Genomic DNA, 17,479 nt, shown 5'->3' with positions numbered 1-17,479 from the left:
AGGGCACACGGCTTCCCAGAATGGTTTAGCAGGATGTTACAATGTACCTCTGTTTTGCATAACAATAAATCATTCATGAGTTGATGCAAAGTTTATTTTAATTATTATTAAAACTTTTAGTCTCATATTTCGCAACCTTTTTTCATTAGATTTATAACACATAGATTAATAGATTCCAGAAGTCTAGATTGTTTACTACACTTTAATACTGGAAGAAAGTTTAAAATTAATCGTTAATTTATTGTTTAGTTTAATCTAATAACAATAATAAAGAATCTCATTCCCATTTTCATTTTTTTACAAAACAATTATAGCATTAGCTACATAAATATTTTATTGTTTAAAGTTGTACTTCTGATGTGAAATATGTATTTAGTACTTAAAATTATTAAATTAATGGCCACAATTTTTGTTTTTTTTTTTTCACATAAAATAATTGAATAACTATATTAAAGTTAGATACACAGTTTGTAGATAAGACCAACAAACGTTTTATATGAAGCGGCGAAAAATATGGTGTCATGTCATGCCATTATTCATTGGCGGGAAAAATTCATTGTAATATTTTTATCTCCGGGAACCTCCTTCAATGTATTTTAATTGGGCTCCAATTACAATAAACGTGTCGTCCCCTTTTTTAACGGCAAACAAGTACCCTCTAACCAAAACGTAAAGCTGTAATAAATTATTTGAATGACTTTCATTAGATTAAGTGAAAGTATGCTAAAAATTTGTATATATTGATGGATACATATATAAACATGTATATAATCTTTAGTAACATAATGTTTATCATCACTTCTGGTCTCAGTGTCATGGAATAGGCTATGCTCGGAACTTCTTTACGATATTCAACCAATCCGCCAGAGTAGCAAGTTGAAGTGGCAGTAAATAGGCCACATAGCATGCAGAACAAATAGCCGTTGGGGCCTTAAGATTCTTAAGAGTACACTTAGAACTCGCAAGCGCAACACAGGACGTTCAACTAGAAGGGAGACAGATGACTTTGTTAAGGTCGCCGGAAAACACTAAATGCAGGCCGCTTCCAACCGGTCCTATTGCCAATCACTGGGAAAGGCCCGTATCCAGCAGTAGACGTCTTACAGCTAAAATGATGATGTACCTCGATTTATTCTTTTATTTGAAGTTACAATTGTACATTTCAAATCAATACAAGAAAGCTAGTGATATGTCAAATAATACATTTATTTAATGCTAGAAGACTTCGTCGCATAAACAGTTACAGCTCTAAGGTTGACTGGTAAAGGATACCTAAAGGTATGGAGTCCGCCTTTACAAAGATTGTAAAAATAAATAAATTGATTAATTATTTTATTATTTGCATGTTATATTTAATATTTGCATGATGGACCCGTGCGTATATACAGTCCATGAATCGTCCGCCTAGGCGGCCTGAAAACTTGACGAACGTCTAAAGTTTATATTGTCTAATCTAGAAAGCAATTACTTATAAAGCAAAAAAAAAACATGATTTGAATATATTGATTGATTTTGTATAAATAGATTCGAAATATATTTCCCTCTCAACAACTAGACAAAGACGATATCAACGACATAAACAATTATTTATTGATGTTATTATAAACAGATTACAGTGAGTACAATATTATGCGTCTATAACAATTTAACCAATATTATCTAGATAACCGTAATTACAAATCACGATCTAATCACGCAGCCATGGTTAATTTTATAATATAATTTTACGTCGACTAAGTATTATTCATTTATATTTGTATGCCCTGTGTAAAACGGCAACACTTGATTATTTAGGTATTTATATCTTGGATAAAATGGAGATCTTCATTAATAAAATTATAAGATTAATATTAAAGATATATAGACAGCCGGTAAACTAAATAAGAAAGGACCAATATCTAGCCACCTCCGCACATGCATGCATGTGCGGAGGTGGCTAGATATTGGTCCTTTCTTATTTAGGATGGACTTCCGCAATGTAACGCCTGAATCCATTAAATATAGCCGGTAAACTGTTTAAGCTACAAAATGGAAGAAACCAATAAAAACGAAGAAAGAAAAAGAAAGATGGGTAAATGAATTGATTGTGTAACTGATATAGCAGATAAATCGGCAATCCGAAGGTAAAAGGCATTGAAGGCGGAGGAAGTTTTAACCTTTGAATAATATTTTTTTTTCTCTGTTGATGTTAATGCTGTTAGCCCTAGGGCTTTTACAGCTTCATCGGTACTGAGTTCACGGAGCGAAAGGGTCTGTGAACTAGATTTAAAAACTAAAAACTAAATCTGGTTGGGCGTCTACCTGTTGCACGGTGACGTTCGCACGTTGTTAAAGCTCTTCGCAGTAGAGCTTTGACGGGGTGTGTTGCTGGAGTGTGCTTGCGGGTTGGGACGGCAGAGTAGACCACAGGCGAGCCGAAGAGGGATCCGGATCCAACCACGGTCCGCCCACACTGTTCGCGGTTAGCAAGCGGGCGGCCGCTCACTAAAAACGGGTGTTGTGGTGTAGTGGGTGATGTTTTGTTCTATTGTGTAGAAAGCGACCACCTGTGTAAAGTGTTGCAGGTACAGTGGTTGCAGATGTTGCTGAGTGGTTTGCGCTAGCTTTGTTATGAGCGTCTGCAGCGGGTGCGGTGTGCGGTTTTACTACTATCATAACATCTGAAATATTAGAGGGAATAAATGGGGTTTTATATTATTATGGCGTTGTATATTATTATTTTAATATTTTTTTTTATAATTAACAATAAAAAACCTTTTACTGTCAGTAATAATGTTAAAATTAACTTATAATTATTTATATTTTTTATTTTATAATACGTATCTAATATATTGTTAAGTAAGTAAGAGACGTCTTCATTGCTGAGAAATCTAATCAGAAATGAGGACATTCGTAGAAGAACCAAGATCAAAGAAGTAACTTGAAGAATTGGCCGTTGGAGGTGGTACACACAGTGCAACCGATGGCTATTGGGCCGAAAGATTCTCAAGTGGTGACCAAAAGCCGCGATGTGGACAGCACAAGTCCGGTTAGATGGAAGATCCTCGGATGCGATCATATATCTTGCAATGGACGTCTATCAACAGAAAAGAAGATGTCGAGGCATTTTATATTGTTAACGTTTAAGTTTATTCCAGTTTAACCATTGCACAATAGTTTGATAATTTGCTTAATTAGATTTATTAGACCGATTGAGCTTTATTTGAAAAATGTAACTAAAAATTATTTTGTGCAAATAACTAAGTAAGAATACTTTCATACTGTAATTATATTTGTCGAGAGACTGGCGGTAAATTTTGAGCATAATGTCACATGCTAAGTATTACATAACAGTTCTTAAATTCTTAAAATGTTTGTTTTCGAAACATTATAGGTGAATAAATAAAGATTTCAAAAATTACACCGAATAAACTAATACGAAACGGATTAGAATTTACGTATTATTTTTTACACAATCCGTTTTGCAACTAATTTTCGAATTATAAGCTGGCTATGTTAACATTGTCTAACGAATAAAATATATAATCATAATAAATACATAAGAATCTGTGAAACATACTATGAAATTTGTAATTTATTTGTTACTAAACAAATTGTACCATATTATATATGTTTAATAAGTAAATGTTGTTTGAATGGTCGTTGATGAATAGACGTAATTACATTAATCATTATCTATAGCTAATCTTACACTTCCAGTTCATATTATAATAAATTACATCAATTATGTTATGTATATGTGTACAAATATATTTATAAATGACATATATATTAATATATACATATATATATATATACATATATATATAATTATATATATATATATATATATATATATATACATATAACACGTCGACAACGTGACGATTTTTACAGACCTTGCAGTGCATATATCGGCTTACGTGATGATAATAATTTTTATACAAACAAAACTTTAAGAACAACAGTTTAAACAGTTAGGGATAAAAACGTAACAGTTTATTTAAACTTCTCCATTACGTTCACCTTTGACATTGAACTTTAATCGAAAAACGGAAAAAAATAGTTTTTGTTACACTGTTATTTTACTCACAATTAATGATGAATGATTTGTATAACTAAATAGAATCATTAACGTTAGTAAAAGATTATATAATTAAGAAAGAAAGATAATATAATTATAGAATACCATCATACGTGTGATCTATAGAAAAATGAAAGAACATTGAGAGAAATGTCTATGAGGATGTTAAAAAATAGCAGTTATTTCGACGGATTAAAGTAAGCATTTGCTTGCACTAAATCGCTGCGATGTGAAGGTAAAACATTGGCTTCAAGATCAAGGATAATCACTACTGTTAAAGTTGTATCAATACGCTGTGAACCGAATCAGAAGGGTTTTTATTTTTAACCATTTATTGCATTTAATACCAGCGACGTGACCTACAAAGCTTTTTCTTTATTAATAACAACTTTGTAGATATATCTAGTTTAAAACACTATTCTACTACAATAAACGGCCGCTGGAGTCTTTAGATTCTCCAGCGTGGGTCAAGAACCAGAAAGCGCAGCGAAGGACGTCCATCCAAAAAGAATACAGACAATGTTATAAAGGTCGTGAACTTTTAGAACGATGGATGCAGGCAGGTTCCAAACTGTCTTATTGCAATGAGAGAGGCATATATGCAGCAGCGGACATTCTACAGATAATATGATGATTATTTTATAATTTTTTAAACCCATTCCTGACAAAAAAAACGTTATGCCAAAAAGTCTTGAGTATCAAAATATCTTTGATTCAAATCGCATAATTATTGATTAGTCTCTGTTGGTAATTGAAAGGCTACTACAGTATGAGCATGTGTTAGTCACCTCCTGAGGTAGATAAATGTCAAACCGTCTGTTCTGAAATATCTAGTGTGCGTCTTGTCAATGCGTCTTTCCCCATCTCATTGCTAACATACATCATGCGGTGACTAGCACTTCCGCACGAACTATCTTTGTATCCGCCATTGTCTAGAAAATCTATGGGAAGGCTTACATCCAAGAGAACATTTTATATCTGAATTGATAGTAATGTAAAAAGTTAATAAATCCTTTATGAATCTAAGTATGTGTACATATAAGTTTCACAAAATATCTTATACATTCATCTTCTTAGTTTTGGTTGATCGAAATGTTTGAAAATATAATATATACTTCAAACATTGCTCTATTTAATTTAAACAGATCAACTGTTGAGTTTCTAGCCGACTTTTCTCAGCAAATCAGCTTTCCGAACCGGTAATATCTTAATATCGAAGATTCAAAATGCGTGTAGACATTTACTATTTGGGTAAAGATATTTTGAATTGGATAATAATGATATATCCGCCACTAGATAGTTGTGCTTTAATAAGATCATAGTCCAATCCTTTAGAACTATTAATGAAACTGCCCGTGGTGAAATTCCAGAACACCAATTACAATTAAGAAATTTTTAAATCGAGAAACAATTTCATTTTAATCGTAACCAATTCAAAACATTTACTCGCGTGTGTCGAAAAAAAAAACAATTTTCCCTCAATGTTACCATTCAATTGATTGGCAATTATTTTTTTACTGTAACCGCTTCTGTTTTTAACAAATTACCTATTTACAACAAAAAATATTGTGAAGGGAAAACTAGTTGTCTTTTACGATACAACTGTTATTGTGGTACAGAATTAAATGCAATGGCCGACTGTGCACACGTTTTGTGCATAGATTTTAATTAAGTGTTTATTTATTTTTGATTTACTTTTAATAAACATAAATACAATAATTAAATTATTCGTTTATTAAATAAGTTATTTTTTTTATTAGTGACGTCACTGGCTGATTATGTTGGAAGTCTATAAAGCAGATTTAAAACAAAAATGGCGCCAATATTTAGCGGCTTCTTTGGGTAAGCTTAATGAAAATTCCTTTATGTTTTGTTATATTAATAAATAAAATAATTGAAGGCCTATTTAAATTACGCATACCAGAAACAAACTTGTTTTTATGCTATCTCTCAAGCGATTATAACATTATTGGATAAAACAAATACATTACATCAGGGGTGAGCAACATTTTTAATCAACGGGCCAATTTAAGTTTTAAAATTTTTGGCGGGCCACATATGATGTCGCACTTATAAATATTAGAATAAGAAAAAAAAATTTCAATGCAAAAAAAATCAATAAGATAAGAACCGAAAAACCAATAATTTACTTGAAAATGTTAATTTTTAACTTGAGTATTTTGGCACCGATTTTCCGCTACAAACGTATTCATATATATTATAATACGTACGCAGCTTTGTTATCGTGCATCACTTAATTTTGATCAATGGTTATTATTTAGTATCTGTCGGTTTCGCGTGTACTATCAAAGTAGATAAAATAAATAGAATTTTTGAAACATTGCCAATAATTAATTACTATTTGAACGCCTTTGAACTTAGAGAAGGGTGTGACATATCAAAATTCTAAATATTCTTACTAAACATTAAAGTGATCACCAAAAAAAAAACCATTATGTTTTTTTCTGGTTATTTTCAAATCAGGGTGCGTTTGGAGCTCTCGTAGTTTTATGTTAAAGAGTGTCATTGTAGGGAATCTCAATTTAAGTCCATTTTGAATCCAATTAGACACTTCTAGCATTATTTCTTGACCAACACAAGTGATCACTATAAATAATTTGAAGTAAAGAATAGCTATATATTACTTCTTACTTTACTATATTACTAAACGACTACTTCTGTATTGGAACAGAACGTATTGCCGCATTCCGGTTTGAAGGACCTGAATATTGGGATTATTTCGTCGATTTGACGTAAAATCTCAGAACTCAAGGTGGCCTACGCTATTTTTATCCTGCACTTTATCTTGTTTTATAAAAGCAAAGCAGAATCGCATTGTAATATACTTCTATACTTTATCGCCTTTATAGTAAAAAAGAGTTATCAAAAATTATATATTAATTTGTCTCTTTCCTTGAATTTATGTTACAATTATTTAAAATCATAAATCGATGTCTATATATAAATATAGCAAATACCCGAAAGTGTCGCTCAGCAAAAAATTGAGTACAGTTCGACCAGCTCGGCAAATTTTACTTTTGTTCTCATGGAGAAAAAATCAGTAAACTTACAAAGATAAAATATTATCATCACTTTTCCCATACGAACCATAAATTAAAACACATGTCCCTTCGTGTACCATAAAGCATTATAATGGAAATATAATCTTTTTTTTGTCTACATTCAATCACGTAAAAAATGTTTAATCAATTTATTTTTTGTATTGCATTGTATCTGCGGCAGGCCAACTTTGTTGGGACTCTGTTGGGACCACTAATGAAAGAACAAAAACCTGGAAGTTACAATCAACCCCTTTCATATTAAACTCTTTGTTTAATATCACTAATTCTACTATTAGTTAAGATTACTTACATCTCTTTCCAACAACCCAAGTCGAGGGCTTTCTCGGGAACCTCAACTTGAACTGCTATATTATTTATTTCATCAAGTTGAGAAGCCGCTAAACTCATACCTCGTGTGGTTAGAAGTTCTATGAACTGACTGGTCAGTAACACAGATGTGCGTAGACCATACAGCTGTCACGCGAAGAAATCGGACAAGCGCCGTAAACTCAATGGCCTATATGCAAATTAGAGGATGCAGTAGATGAGTTTGATACAAAAAAAATTGACTCATTTTTCGAGACACTAACTTCTTCAGAGAGAGGATAATAACAAGTATTTTCTCTGCATAATACAGGACCTAGTCCACCGCATAGCTTCATTGCTTAAATAGACAATTTAAACGTATTGAATAGAAACTAAGAAATCGACTTGAGTGACAGCCCAGCCCAAGGTCCCCTCGGGAGTCCTCACACACAGTCCGTAATGTCGCATGTCAGAACTGAGTCACATTAATGAGGTTTAGATTAACCATATTTCGCACTCTGCCCTTTCCAACCCAATAAGGAAACAGTGAATATCCAGACCAAAAAGAAAAACATAACGATTGAGTGGATTTCACATATATACCGATTTTAAATCCTAGAATATGTTGACTTCCTCATGTTTACCTTCTACTGTTTATAAGAAGCGTTAATTTTGTATAATTACACTAGTTTTATGCGTTTCTGAAATCAATCCAGAAGTCTACAATCATAACTTAATTAAAAATTATGTGAATACATTTTAAGAATAGTTAATAAATAAAATTTATTTATTTCTTTCACATAATACATCCAAGTGAGTAAAACTTTCTTCTCTATTATTGTAAATCAAAATTGATTTATTACGGAATAAAATATGCATCAGTGATCTAGTAAAGGTGTTTTAACAAGTGCGACAAAGCCTCAAGGTAAACGAGACAAGGGTCTGTTGATTAATAATAATAAACAAGAATGCTTTGTATCCGCCTGAGCTGCAAACTTCATTTGCTTTATTTAAGCCGCATAGATATAGGGTAACCATCAAAATTGCTACGTAAGTAAGGACATCTGTTTCCTCTTCATCATCATAAGAGGTCCGCTTCTGAACATAGGCCTCCCCCATAAATTTCCAATAGGAGCGGTAGGGAACGACCTGTATCCAACGTGTTATTGTTTGTCATAGAGTTATTATATGTATTCAGTGCTATTTTAGTCTTTAAGTCTCCACTTTTGTAATATTTTTAATAACATGGATTCGAATTTATTTATTAATTATTTAACATACTTAAGCATTTAAGAAGTCATCACATATTGATCTCAATAAATGACGTAATAAAAGTGCTAACTATGTATCAGAACTTTTGTTATTGTGCATATTTTGAGTCACTCAAGTCGTGGTAAAAGTAAGCGATTCTATTTTTTAAATATCCATTTTTTACAAGATTTAATTGTTGAAGCAAGTTATGAATTAAAAAATAGTTTGGTTTTAGCCCCCAGTAGAAACATTTGGCCAGGATTAAAAAAATACAAGGCATGTATTTGATTATTTTTATTTCTAATCTGATACGGCAACGGATTTCAAAACCTTTAATTTAAGCTACAATATGGACACTACAAAATACATGAATTTACCTCGACGTTGTTATTTTATATTAAACCATTAACAATATTAATGAGTTATTCCATTTCTTGAATAAATTTTCTTCAATGACCTGTATTTCAACAAAGGATCAAAGAAATATTTTTATATTACATTCTTTCGAACAAAATATTGTGTGAATGAATTTTTCCTTCATTCTTGTAACTACACGAAACACTAAAAAACAATATTTTTCTTTGTACATATAAGCATTTTTTAATAAAATTAAAATGCGAGTATTAAGCATACTCGCATTTAAAATAAATTTTGATTCTTAATTGGCTTTGATACTTGAATGAATTATTATTAATTGTTTTTGAATTTAAAGGACTAACATTTTAAAACTATTATCGTTGCCATTAACATGGTTACCTTGTAAATATATATAAATAAATAAAGCGTACGCAGCGCTGTTATAACAAGGTCGGTAAAACAATGAATGTTTGCTAGTTAATAATAATATTTAATTTGTATTTAAAATTGTAAGCAAATGCCTATTGAAAGATTTGATATGCAAGGAGGTATCCTGGTATTCTAGCCCAGCATTATCTACTGGCACTAGATGACAAAGACATTGCTTACCAGGCATAATCTCATTCCATTACTATGAACCTTTAACAGTTGTATTAAGTTGTGCGAATTAAATAGTGTGACTATTCCATATGGAACGCTATTAAAGAATTTTTGTATTGTTATAAATAACATCAGAGGGAATTCGTTAAGATAGTGGAAAAAACGCTGGATAATGCTTACCACCGTTCCTATTGGAAATCAATAGGGGAGACCTATGTCCAGCAGTAGAAGTCTTTCAACTAAAATAATGTTGATAATTAAATAAAAGGGGACATATTAATACATCCTCTTAGTGAAATAAATTAACTCCCGTTAAAATAAGGTGACGTTCGCGGTATGCGTGGCCAAAACGGACCAGCAATTGAGTGCAGCTTGGTACAGGGCTGCCTTTCCTAACGCCCCTTGTAACATCGACTTCTGTTCCTTAAACAACAGAGTCTCGTAAGTTTCCCTGCATTTGTTAGGTTTAAAAATACGCCTTCTTGCTTATTTTTATAAAATACCAAGTGTGGTACACCCTCGACAGCAAGTTACGGCAGCCTGTGTACGGGCATGTCGATGGGATGGACGTCGCCAGTGCTGCCACAGCTGCGAGGACCGGGCTCCCCGCTGCCGGACGTGCCAACACTGCAAGAGGAATCCTGGATAGGATCTCTTCTCGTACTCGGGGGGCTTTTAGGTAAGTTTCTTTGAAACTAGAAAAACAACATCGAACCGCACGCTTTATTTTCTTTTTTTCACGCACTTTCGAGACACCTATGTGATCTCTTTTATGAGAAATATTAATTCTTATAATGTCATTCCTTTAGTATCCATGAAGCAAAGCGGAAATTTCTATAACTTTATGGTTAACGTAGATCCAATTAGAAGAAAGGTCTATAAAAACATACGAATGAACAAATTTATTTTTTAGTTAATACTAAAAATAAATGAACTAAGGATTAGTATTACATAATAAGTGAATACATAAAAATACCCCTACAATATATTCCAATATTAATGTTAATAAAACTGCTAGACTGTCTAAAGACCCTAAATGCAATGCTTCCAACTAGTCCTATGAGAAATCTGTGGGGAAAGCCTAGATCCAGCTGGGAATGTCCTACGGCAAAAAGAAAGATTATTTATTTTTGATTAACTTAAAATTTTTACTGGTAAAAAACTATATAAAAGTAGGAATACCAACAATGGGAACCCTTTTTATATACTGCACTGCTTAATCCATAATACAGCGCTGATTTTCAGTAAATAACCTTGTTATTCGAATTTCAATGTTATTTTTATGGCCGATAGTCGATGCTCGAAATTATAATTAAAGATGAGAGTTGGGAAAGAAATTACAAAAATAGAAAAAAAATATGCAAGTATAAAATTTTCGATAATTCACCGTAGTTAAAATAATACATAACATTGTAATATTCGAAAAAAAAATGAATAACAAGTTGAGGTCAAAAGTATACATATTATAGTTTCTGAAGTTGTAATTAATAAAGTTTAGAACAGCAGAAAGATGATTGTGATGATGATTAATAAAACTTCATTCCATTTGCATGCAGGTCCTCTGATAACGGTTCCGCTGTCGAAGTACATCGGTCGTCGATGGATTATCATGGGCTCCAACGTGCCCCTGTTGCTGGGCTGGCTGCTGGCTGGGGTGGCCACCAACCTGCCCACTCTGTACGTGGCCCGGATCGCGTGGGGTTGCGCCACGGGCATGCAGTTCGCGACCGTGCCAATTTACATTGGTGAGATCGCTGAGGTAAATCTTCACCTTTGTATTTCATCCTTTAAATGCAAACTTTTTTATTTATTTGTATAGAAGATTTACAGCTGTGTGCAATTACATATATATACAAAATGAAAGTGTAGTTAAACAAGTGAGCCAATAACTAGTAAATAAATTAAACTATAAACGTTTCCGAAATAAAAAAATACATGTCAATTATAAGAATAATGTACACTATATTTAATTATGTAAGCGCTTTTTCTTATAAACTATCATTACGTTATTAAACATCTGGAACAATTGTTTTTGAGATCACATTCATCACATTTACCCATTTGAAACTATTATAGTACATCTATAACCAATTCAACCTGTACACTGCGTGTCCTCATTGAAAGTTCGCGCAATTGTTGAAGATTGATTATTGTTTGGTAGAGACATATTTTGTCACCAGCTCTCGGCATTAGACGATGTTTATTTGTTATTCTATAATAATAATTCCTCACCTGTTGGAGAACGTCAAAATAACCAAATTAAATAGATTTATAATTATATAAGGAGTCTTCAAAAGAGTGAAAGATTTTATTAAATGTAATAATTTTCTGTAAGAAAAGGACTAATATATAGCTACTTCCACTATGTAACAGTAGTCGTGCAATAAAGTGCAGGAGTAAGGATGCCCCGTGGAGGGGTGAAAAACGTGTCGAGTGATTTAACGGTGGTAGTGATGTAATTCGCATTGTTTGCTGCACGCGCATTTACTCGTATCAGCGGGCTAGTGGGCGGTGCACTTTATTGCACGACTACAGCTACATCACGGAAGTAGCTATATATGAGTCCTTTTCTTACTTAGGATGGATTTCCGCAAAGTAACGCCTGAATCTATTAGATAATAATTTTCTTTTAGGACAAAATCCGTGGCTCATTAAGCGCCTTGTTTCTGCTCTTCATCAACGTGGGATTCCTCCTGGCTTACGCTATCGGTCCCTTCACTTCGTACTGGGGTCTGACTGCCACGGGGGGAATACTGTCGCTTTTCTACGTGCCTTTTACGTGGTTAATCCCTGAGACTCCGTTCTTTTTGGTTTACAAAGGTTAGTGAATTATATAAAACTAAATTGTTGATATATTTCATCTAGAGTTCCAAAAAAACAGATTGAAAAGTAATTTTAATCGCGTCTATAAGTCAAAACAAAATTAAAAACCGGTTTATGTCGTCATTATTACCATCACATCAGCCAATAGATGCGTACTATAAAACCTCCATCAAAGATCACCATCATTGTTCCACGAGCAATATCTCCCGCCCTCTGCCTCTTCAGATGAACAATTCTTCGAGCTACATTGGTGACCGTGGTTCTTTTGCAAATCTCCTCGATTTCCGATTCGATCTAACAGCGAATCTTCAAGCATAGCCCTCTCCATTGCTTTCTGGTTGTCTCTGAGCCTCCTTGTGAGATCATCTCACATCTTATTTACTATTAAGTATATAGCCTTCATAGCACCTCTTCATCTTCTTTTCAACCAATGGACGACCAAGCAAGGCATAAACTTCCCCCAAAGATCGCCACTATGACCGGTCTTGCACGGATATAATTTAAAATGCACCAAATGTAGCATCAGCTACACAGTTCATAATAGTGTCCAATCTATTTACCACTTTAAAACTTTTATTCCTATTACCAATCATCCTGTGTTAGGTTTAGTTAAATTTAATGTTGTTTACAGGTCGCTTTGATGAAGCTTCTGATGTATTACAAAAGCTACGTGGACTGAACAAAGAGCAGGTACAGCCGGAGTTGGAAGGATTGCAGGCGATGGTCGCGCGCGAGTTCAAAGTGGAGCCCACAATTAAAGACCTGTGGGCTACGAGGGGACATGTCAAGGCTTTAGGTGCGATAAATAACATGTTTTATAAACATCACAGTGAGAAATCAATGCTAATGCACATATTTTATAATTTACTTCCTTTTAAATGAAGTGTTTATAAATCCTACTACTAACAATTCGAAATCCTGTTGCTGATAGTTGGCAATAACATTATTTATAAACGTGTAATTAACAAAATCGAAGATCCAAAATTACGCGTATAACACTAACAAAATAGAAAATTTATATAATTATAAAGAAATCGGCACAACTTAGTTGCCAATAAAGCGTAAAAGTTAAATGATAAAATGCGCCAGAAAAATTACAAAAATTCTTAATTCTTATAATTATCACAACTGACAAAGTAAACGAATATGCATTTTTTTAATGATACAGATACCCCAGCTTCTAAACGGGTCTTGTTAGCATCGACCTCCCAGCCTGTTGCTAAATGGATCTTACAATGTAGAATTTTTCACGAAAACGATGTGGCAATAATATGTAAAAAATACAAGTAGCTGGTGGCTAAGCACGTTGGTGAATGTACATAGATTAATAATACTCTATATATAATTAAAAAATAATTCCAAACTAACTAAACTAAGACTAATTTCCAAAATTTTATTTTTAGTTTGTTATTTCAAAATCTATAAGGACTGCAATTATCGCCTTTTTGCAGGCATCTGCGTGTTTCTCGCCATGTTACTGCAGCTGTCGGGTATAGACGTGCTACTCTTTTATATGGAAGAGCTGCTCGTGAAAGTCGGCACCAGGATTTCCGCCTCGGACGGGACCATCATCATGGGATGCGTACAGGTAACACTAACCACCAGTTTTTACAAGAGCTGAACTGTTAATTTCACAACTGGCTTTGTATCCGGTGAAGTATAACAAATATATTTCAGTCTCTTGTAGGTAAGCTTCAAGCTTGACACGCAAGGTGTAATCCAAGGACATAATTGTCCACCATAAGGTACGTCTTGTGCTCGAAATTGACTTGCCATGGAGCATCCCATTAATGGCATTGTCATCGACATATTCTCCTAGTTATAGCTACGGTGGAGAATTTAAACCTGAAAAAATACATATACTAACAAATGTTTTTAGTGATCTGTAGAAATATACGTGAGTTAGAAAATTTAATAAATATTATATGTTTACTTCATTACTTCATTGGTTCCCTAAAATAGACCCCCAGGAGTCCACGGGAAACTCGACGGAAGTGTGTTTTAGTTCACTTTTTCATTTCAGGTCATCACGAGCTGCATCACCCCTCTTGTGGTGGATAGGCTCGGCAGGAAACTGCTCATGTGGACGACCTCACTTGGACTCACTATCTTTCTGGTAAGTGCAATTTCAAAATCACACCTATCACTCGGAATTTACGACAAAATTAGTTTTCGATATCTTTGATTTAACAAAAATTGTTAATATATAAATGGTAAATAGAAAAGCTTTAATTATACGCAATTCCATTTTTAAACATTTAATCATTTTTAAATTAATAAAATTGCTAGCTTAAAATTAATGGCGCTTTCTTTAACCGCCTGCAACACAAGGGCACAGTGTCGATCAACCGATGCATTATATTTTTGAAGTGTTTAAATTAACATAATCATCATTATTATTTCCATAGGCCTTCCAATAGATTTCCAATAGAACCTGTTCGAATTGGCCTGCATCCAGTGTCATCCGATGACCTAAACAAAATCGTTTGTCCATCTTGTGAGTGGACGGCTTAGCCTTAAAACTCCAGAACCTCACAGCCCCAGCGGCAATCTGTTCCATGTGACTTACCTACTGCCACTTCAACTTGCCAATCCGCTAAGCTATCTCGGTTACTTTCGTTCGTCTACTCGATCTCGTAGAAAAATCACTAGCATAGCTCGTTGAGCGACTGAGAACTTACTAATGAGCCACAAAGCTTTTACGAGACACGTTTTTAAGTTTTTAATAAATCGTACTTTCATACAATGCAGATATATCCCTAGAAAAATTACCCAATTTAAATTAAAATTTAGATAAACATATAACTGCAAAATTAATTTTTAACTATTACTTACTTTCATCTCCATTGCGTCTATATCTTTTGACTTCTTAGCACATTATATTCTTTTTCACATACCTGATGTATTCTGCATTCCGAATTTCAATAAAAAATATATAATTAATTCGATAAAAATTATTTATTAGCATTTGGTGATTGGTTACAAGTGTAGAAGCTTTAAAAAAGTGAAACTGTAGCTCATCTTTCAGCAAATCTCTATTATCCATTTCCAATCACCCGTTATAAAGTGATCACTATGAAACTATACTGAAATGCGACAGGAGATTTAAACGTTGTTCTTCGAGTGTTTCCTGTATTAGTTTGAGTTGGTTATAACAAAGTGTGTTTCTAGGGCATCATCGGCATATACGCGCTACTGGATACGCACTACAAGTACGACGTGGGTCGCGTCGCCTTCATTCCTCTGCTCTGCCTCGTTGTCTACATGGTGCTCTTTACGCTCGGTTAGTATGATGCTATTTCATTTTATAATCTTTATTCAAAGTATGCAACTGTATACACTTGTAAAATAGATTCCCGTGTAACTGATACATAAACGTGTCTTGATGTTCCGACGAAGATGAAGTTTAAGTGGTTTGGTGCAGGCGTAGGTCCAGTGCCGTGGATCCTGGTGGCGGAGATGTTCCCGGTGAAGACCAAGTGCCTCGCCAGTGGAATCGCTTCCTTCATGTGCTGGCTCGCTGGCTTCGTATGGACCAGGTATGCTTTTATACATCACCGGATAAAGTGAGGCGCCAACTTTTAAAATGTGTCGAAATAAAAAATATTACACACGTTTTTTAGATTAAATAAATCAAAATTGATCATTTTTTTACTTTCTGGTCATTTTTTTTAATTAAAGTAAAGTTGTGTATTCTTCTACGAAACTACGCAAAGTTATATTTTGTCCACAAAACTCTACAAAAGACCCTGCTTCTATGACAGATACATTGAGTTTCAAACTATTTTACTCAGGGAAAGATTTCCGTTTCTGATAGTTATATTTTTATTTATAGATATGGTTTTGGCCAAATTTATCTCACAGTTTTAAAGAAAAACTTTTGTTATTACATTTCAATATAAATTATCTCATTCTTACATGAATATTTACCAACATTTTTTCATTTTTCCGCTAACTTGTGTTGAATATTTGTGCGATAATAAAATGCAGAGACGTGATAAAGGTAAAAAAATTCTAAATAGACAGTTCTATCTTTTGTGTTGCGTATCCATATTGGACCGGCTGTTTTCCTAACATCATCTTTCCATTTCTTATTCCTTCCTCTACTTGTTTTACTGTCTCATGGATACCATTCTGGTAATATTCATGCCCATTTCTCCTTCTCTGTCATGGTAAAAGTTTTTCAGTTGTGTGTGAATTTTGATAATTTTTGTTTTTACATCGTTTGAACAAATTTTTATCATGACGTGTATATGGTAAACAATTTTCCCGTTACTCAAGTGTAAATATGGTGAGCAGGTTCTTCCGCGATGTGGCGGCCTCCTACGGGATATACACGGCCTTCTGGATCCTGGCTGTGTGCTGTGGGTTCGGGTTCATATTCTCCGTTAGTCCGCTGCTGCCCGAGACCAAGGGCAAGACTTTTGATGAGATACAGGACATGCTCAATAACAAGTAAGATTCGCTCAGTAACAACTTCCATAAACTGATCTCGTTACACATAATACTATATTATCTTACAAAATTAGGTATTTTTAGAGCCAAAAAAGTTCCATTAAGTACTTACAAATATTACAAATCAATTTAATTAATATTTATTTCTTTAGGCATCATCATCTTTATCATATCAGCTACAAAACAAAAAATATTTACTAACAAATATTTGTCTTTCATTTTACATTTTTATTATATCTAAAATTACATGATTAAACATTACACTATTTACTTCAAAATGTATTTTATATTTTTTTTTTAGAAAAACAGGAAATATTTTTATTGAGATATCCCGGTTACGGTTTTTTTTTTTATGTTACAGGAGCAAAGAAGTTCCTCCAGTTGATGTTTAGCCCTTCCAAAAGTATTGATTAATTTATGAGACGTGTTGGTAAGTCGCAGCCTAAAGAAGTAATGTTTATAAAATTTAAATATAGCACTAGTTATAGTCTTAGAGTCGATATTTTTAATAAACATAGATTGTAAAAAAGTTATTGTTTTATTAAAATAAATAAAGTATTAA

The 17,479-nt window shown here is 33.4% G+C and overlaps 1 protein-coding gene across 1 annotated transcript; it reads left to right on the top strand.

The window, feature by feature from the left end:
• Positions 1–5,833: 5,833 nt before the first annotated feature.
• Positions 5,834–17,364, top strand: LOC137926052 (facilitated trehalose transporter Tret1-like). Its single transcript, XM_068769589.1, has 11 exons — positions 5,834–5,905; positions 10,166–10,318; positions 11,196–11,398; positions 12,273–12,459; positions 13,094–13,258; positions 13,914–14,050; positions 14,486–14,578; positions 15,634–15,745; positions 15,887–16,001; positions 16,762–16,917; positions 17,279–17,364. The coding sequence occupies exons 1-11, from the start codon at positions 5,842–5,844 to the stop codon at positions 17,307–17,309; spliced, it is 1,416 nt and encodes a 471-aa protein (XP_068625690.1). The 5' UTR covers positions 5,834–5,841; the 3' UTR covers positions 17,310–17,364.
• The last annotated feature ends 115 nt before the right edge of the window (positions 17,365–17,479 follow it).

This window comes from Battus philenor, unplaced genomic scaffold (assembly GCF_028537555.1).
Source record: "Battus philenor isolate CCGP_79_NKW_IND1 unplaced genomic scaffold, ilBatPhil1.0.hap1 SCAF_28, whole genome shotgun sequence".
Classification (NCBI taxonomy): Eukaryota; Metazoa; Arthropoda; class Insecta; order Lepidoptera; family Papilionidae; genus Battus; species Battus philenor.
The sequence above is the reverse complement of the archived record's forward strand: the minus strand, read 5'-3'. Positions and strand labels throughout refer to the sequence as shown.

Excerpts from the sequence above, each read along its gene's own strand:
- LOC137926052 (XM_068769589.1), top strand. The coding sequence starts at position 5,842 with ATGTTGGAAGTCTATAAAGCAGATTTAAAACAAAAATGGCGCCAATAT. Across the intron at positions 11,399-12,272 it reads ACATTGGTGAGATCGCTGAG|GACAAAATCCGTGGCTCATT; the intron begins GTAAATCTTCAC and ends ATTTTCTTTTAG. Across the intron at positions 15,746-15,886 it reads CATGGTGCTCTTTACGCTCG|GCGTAGGTCCAGTGCCGTGG; the intron begins GTTAGTATGATG and ends GGTTTGGTGCAG.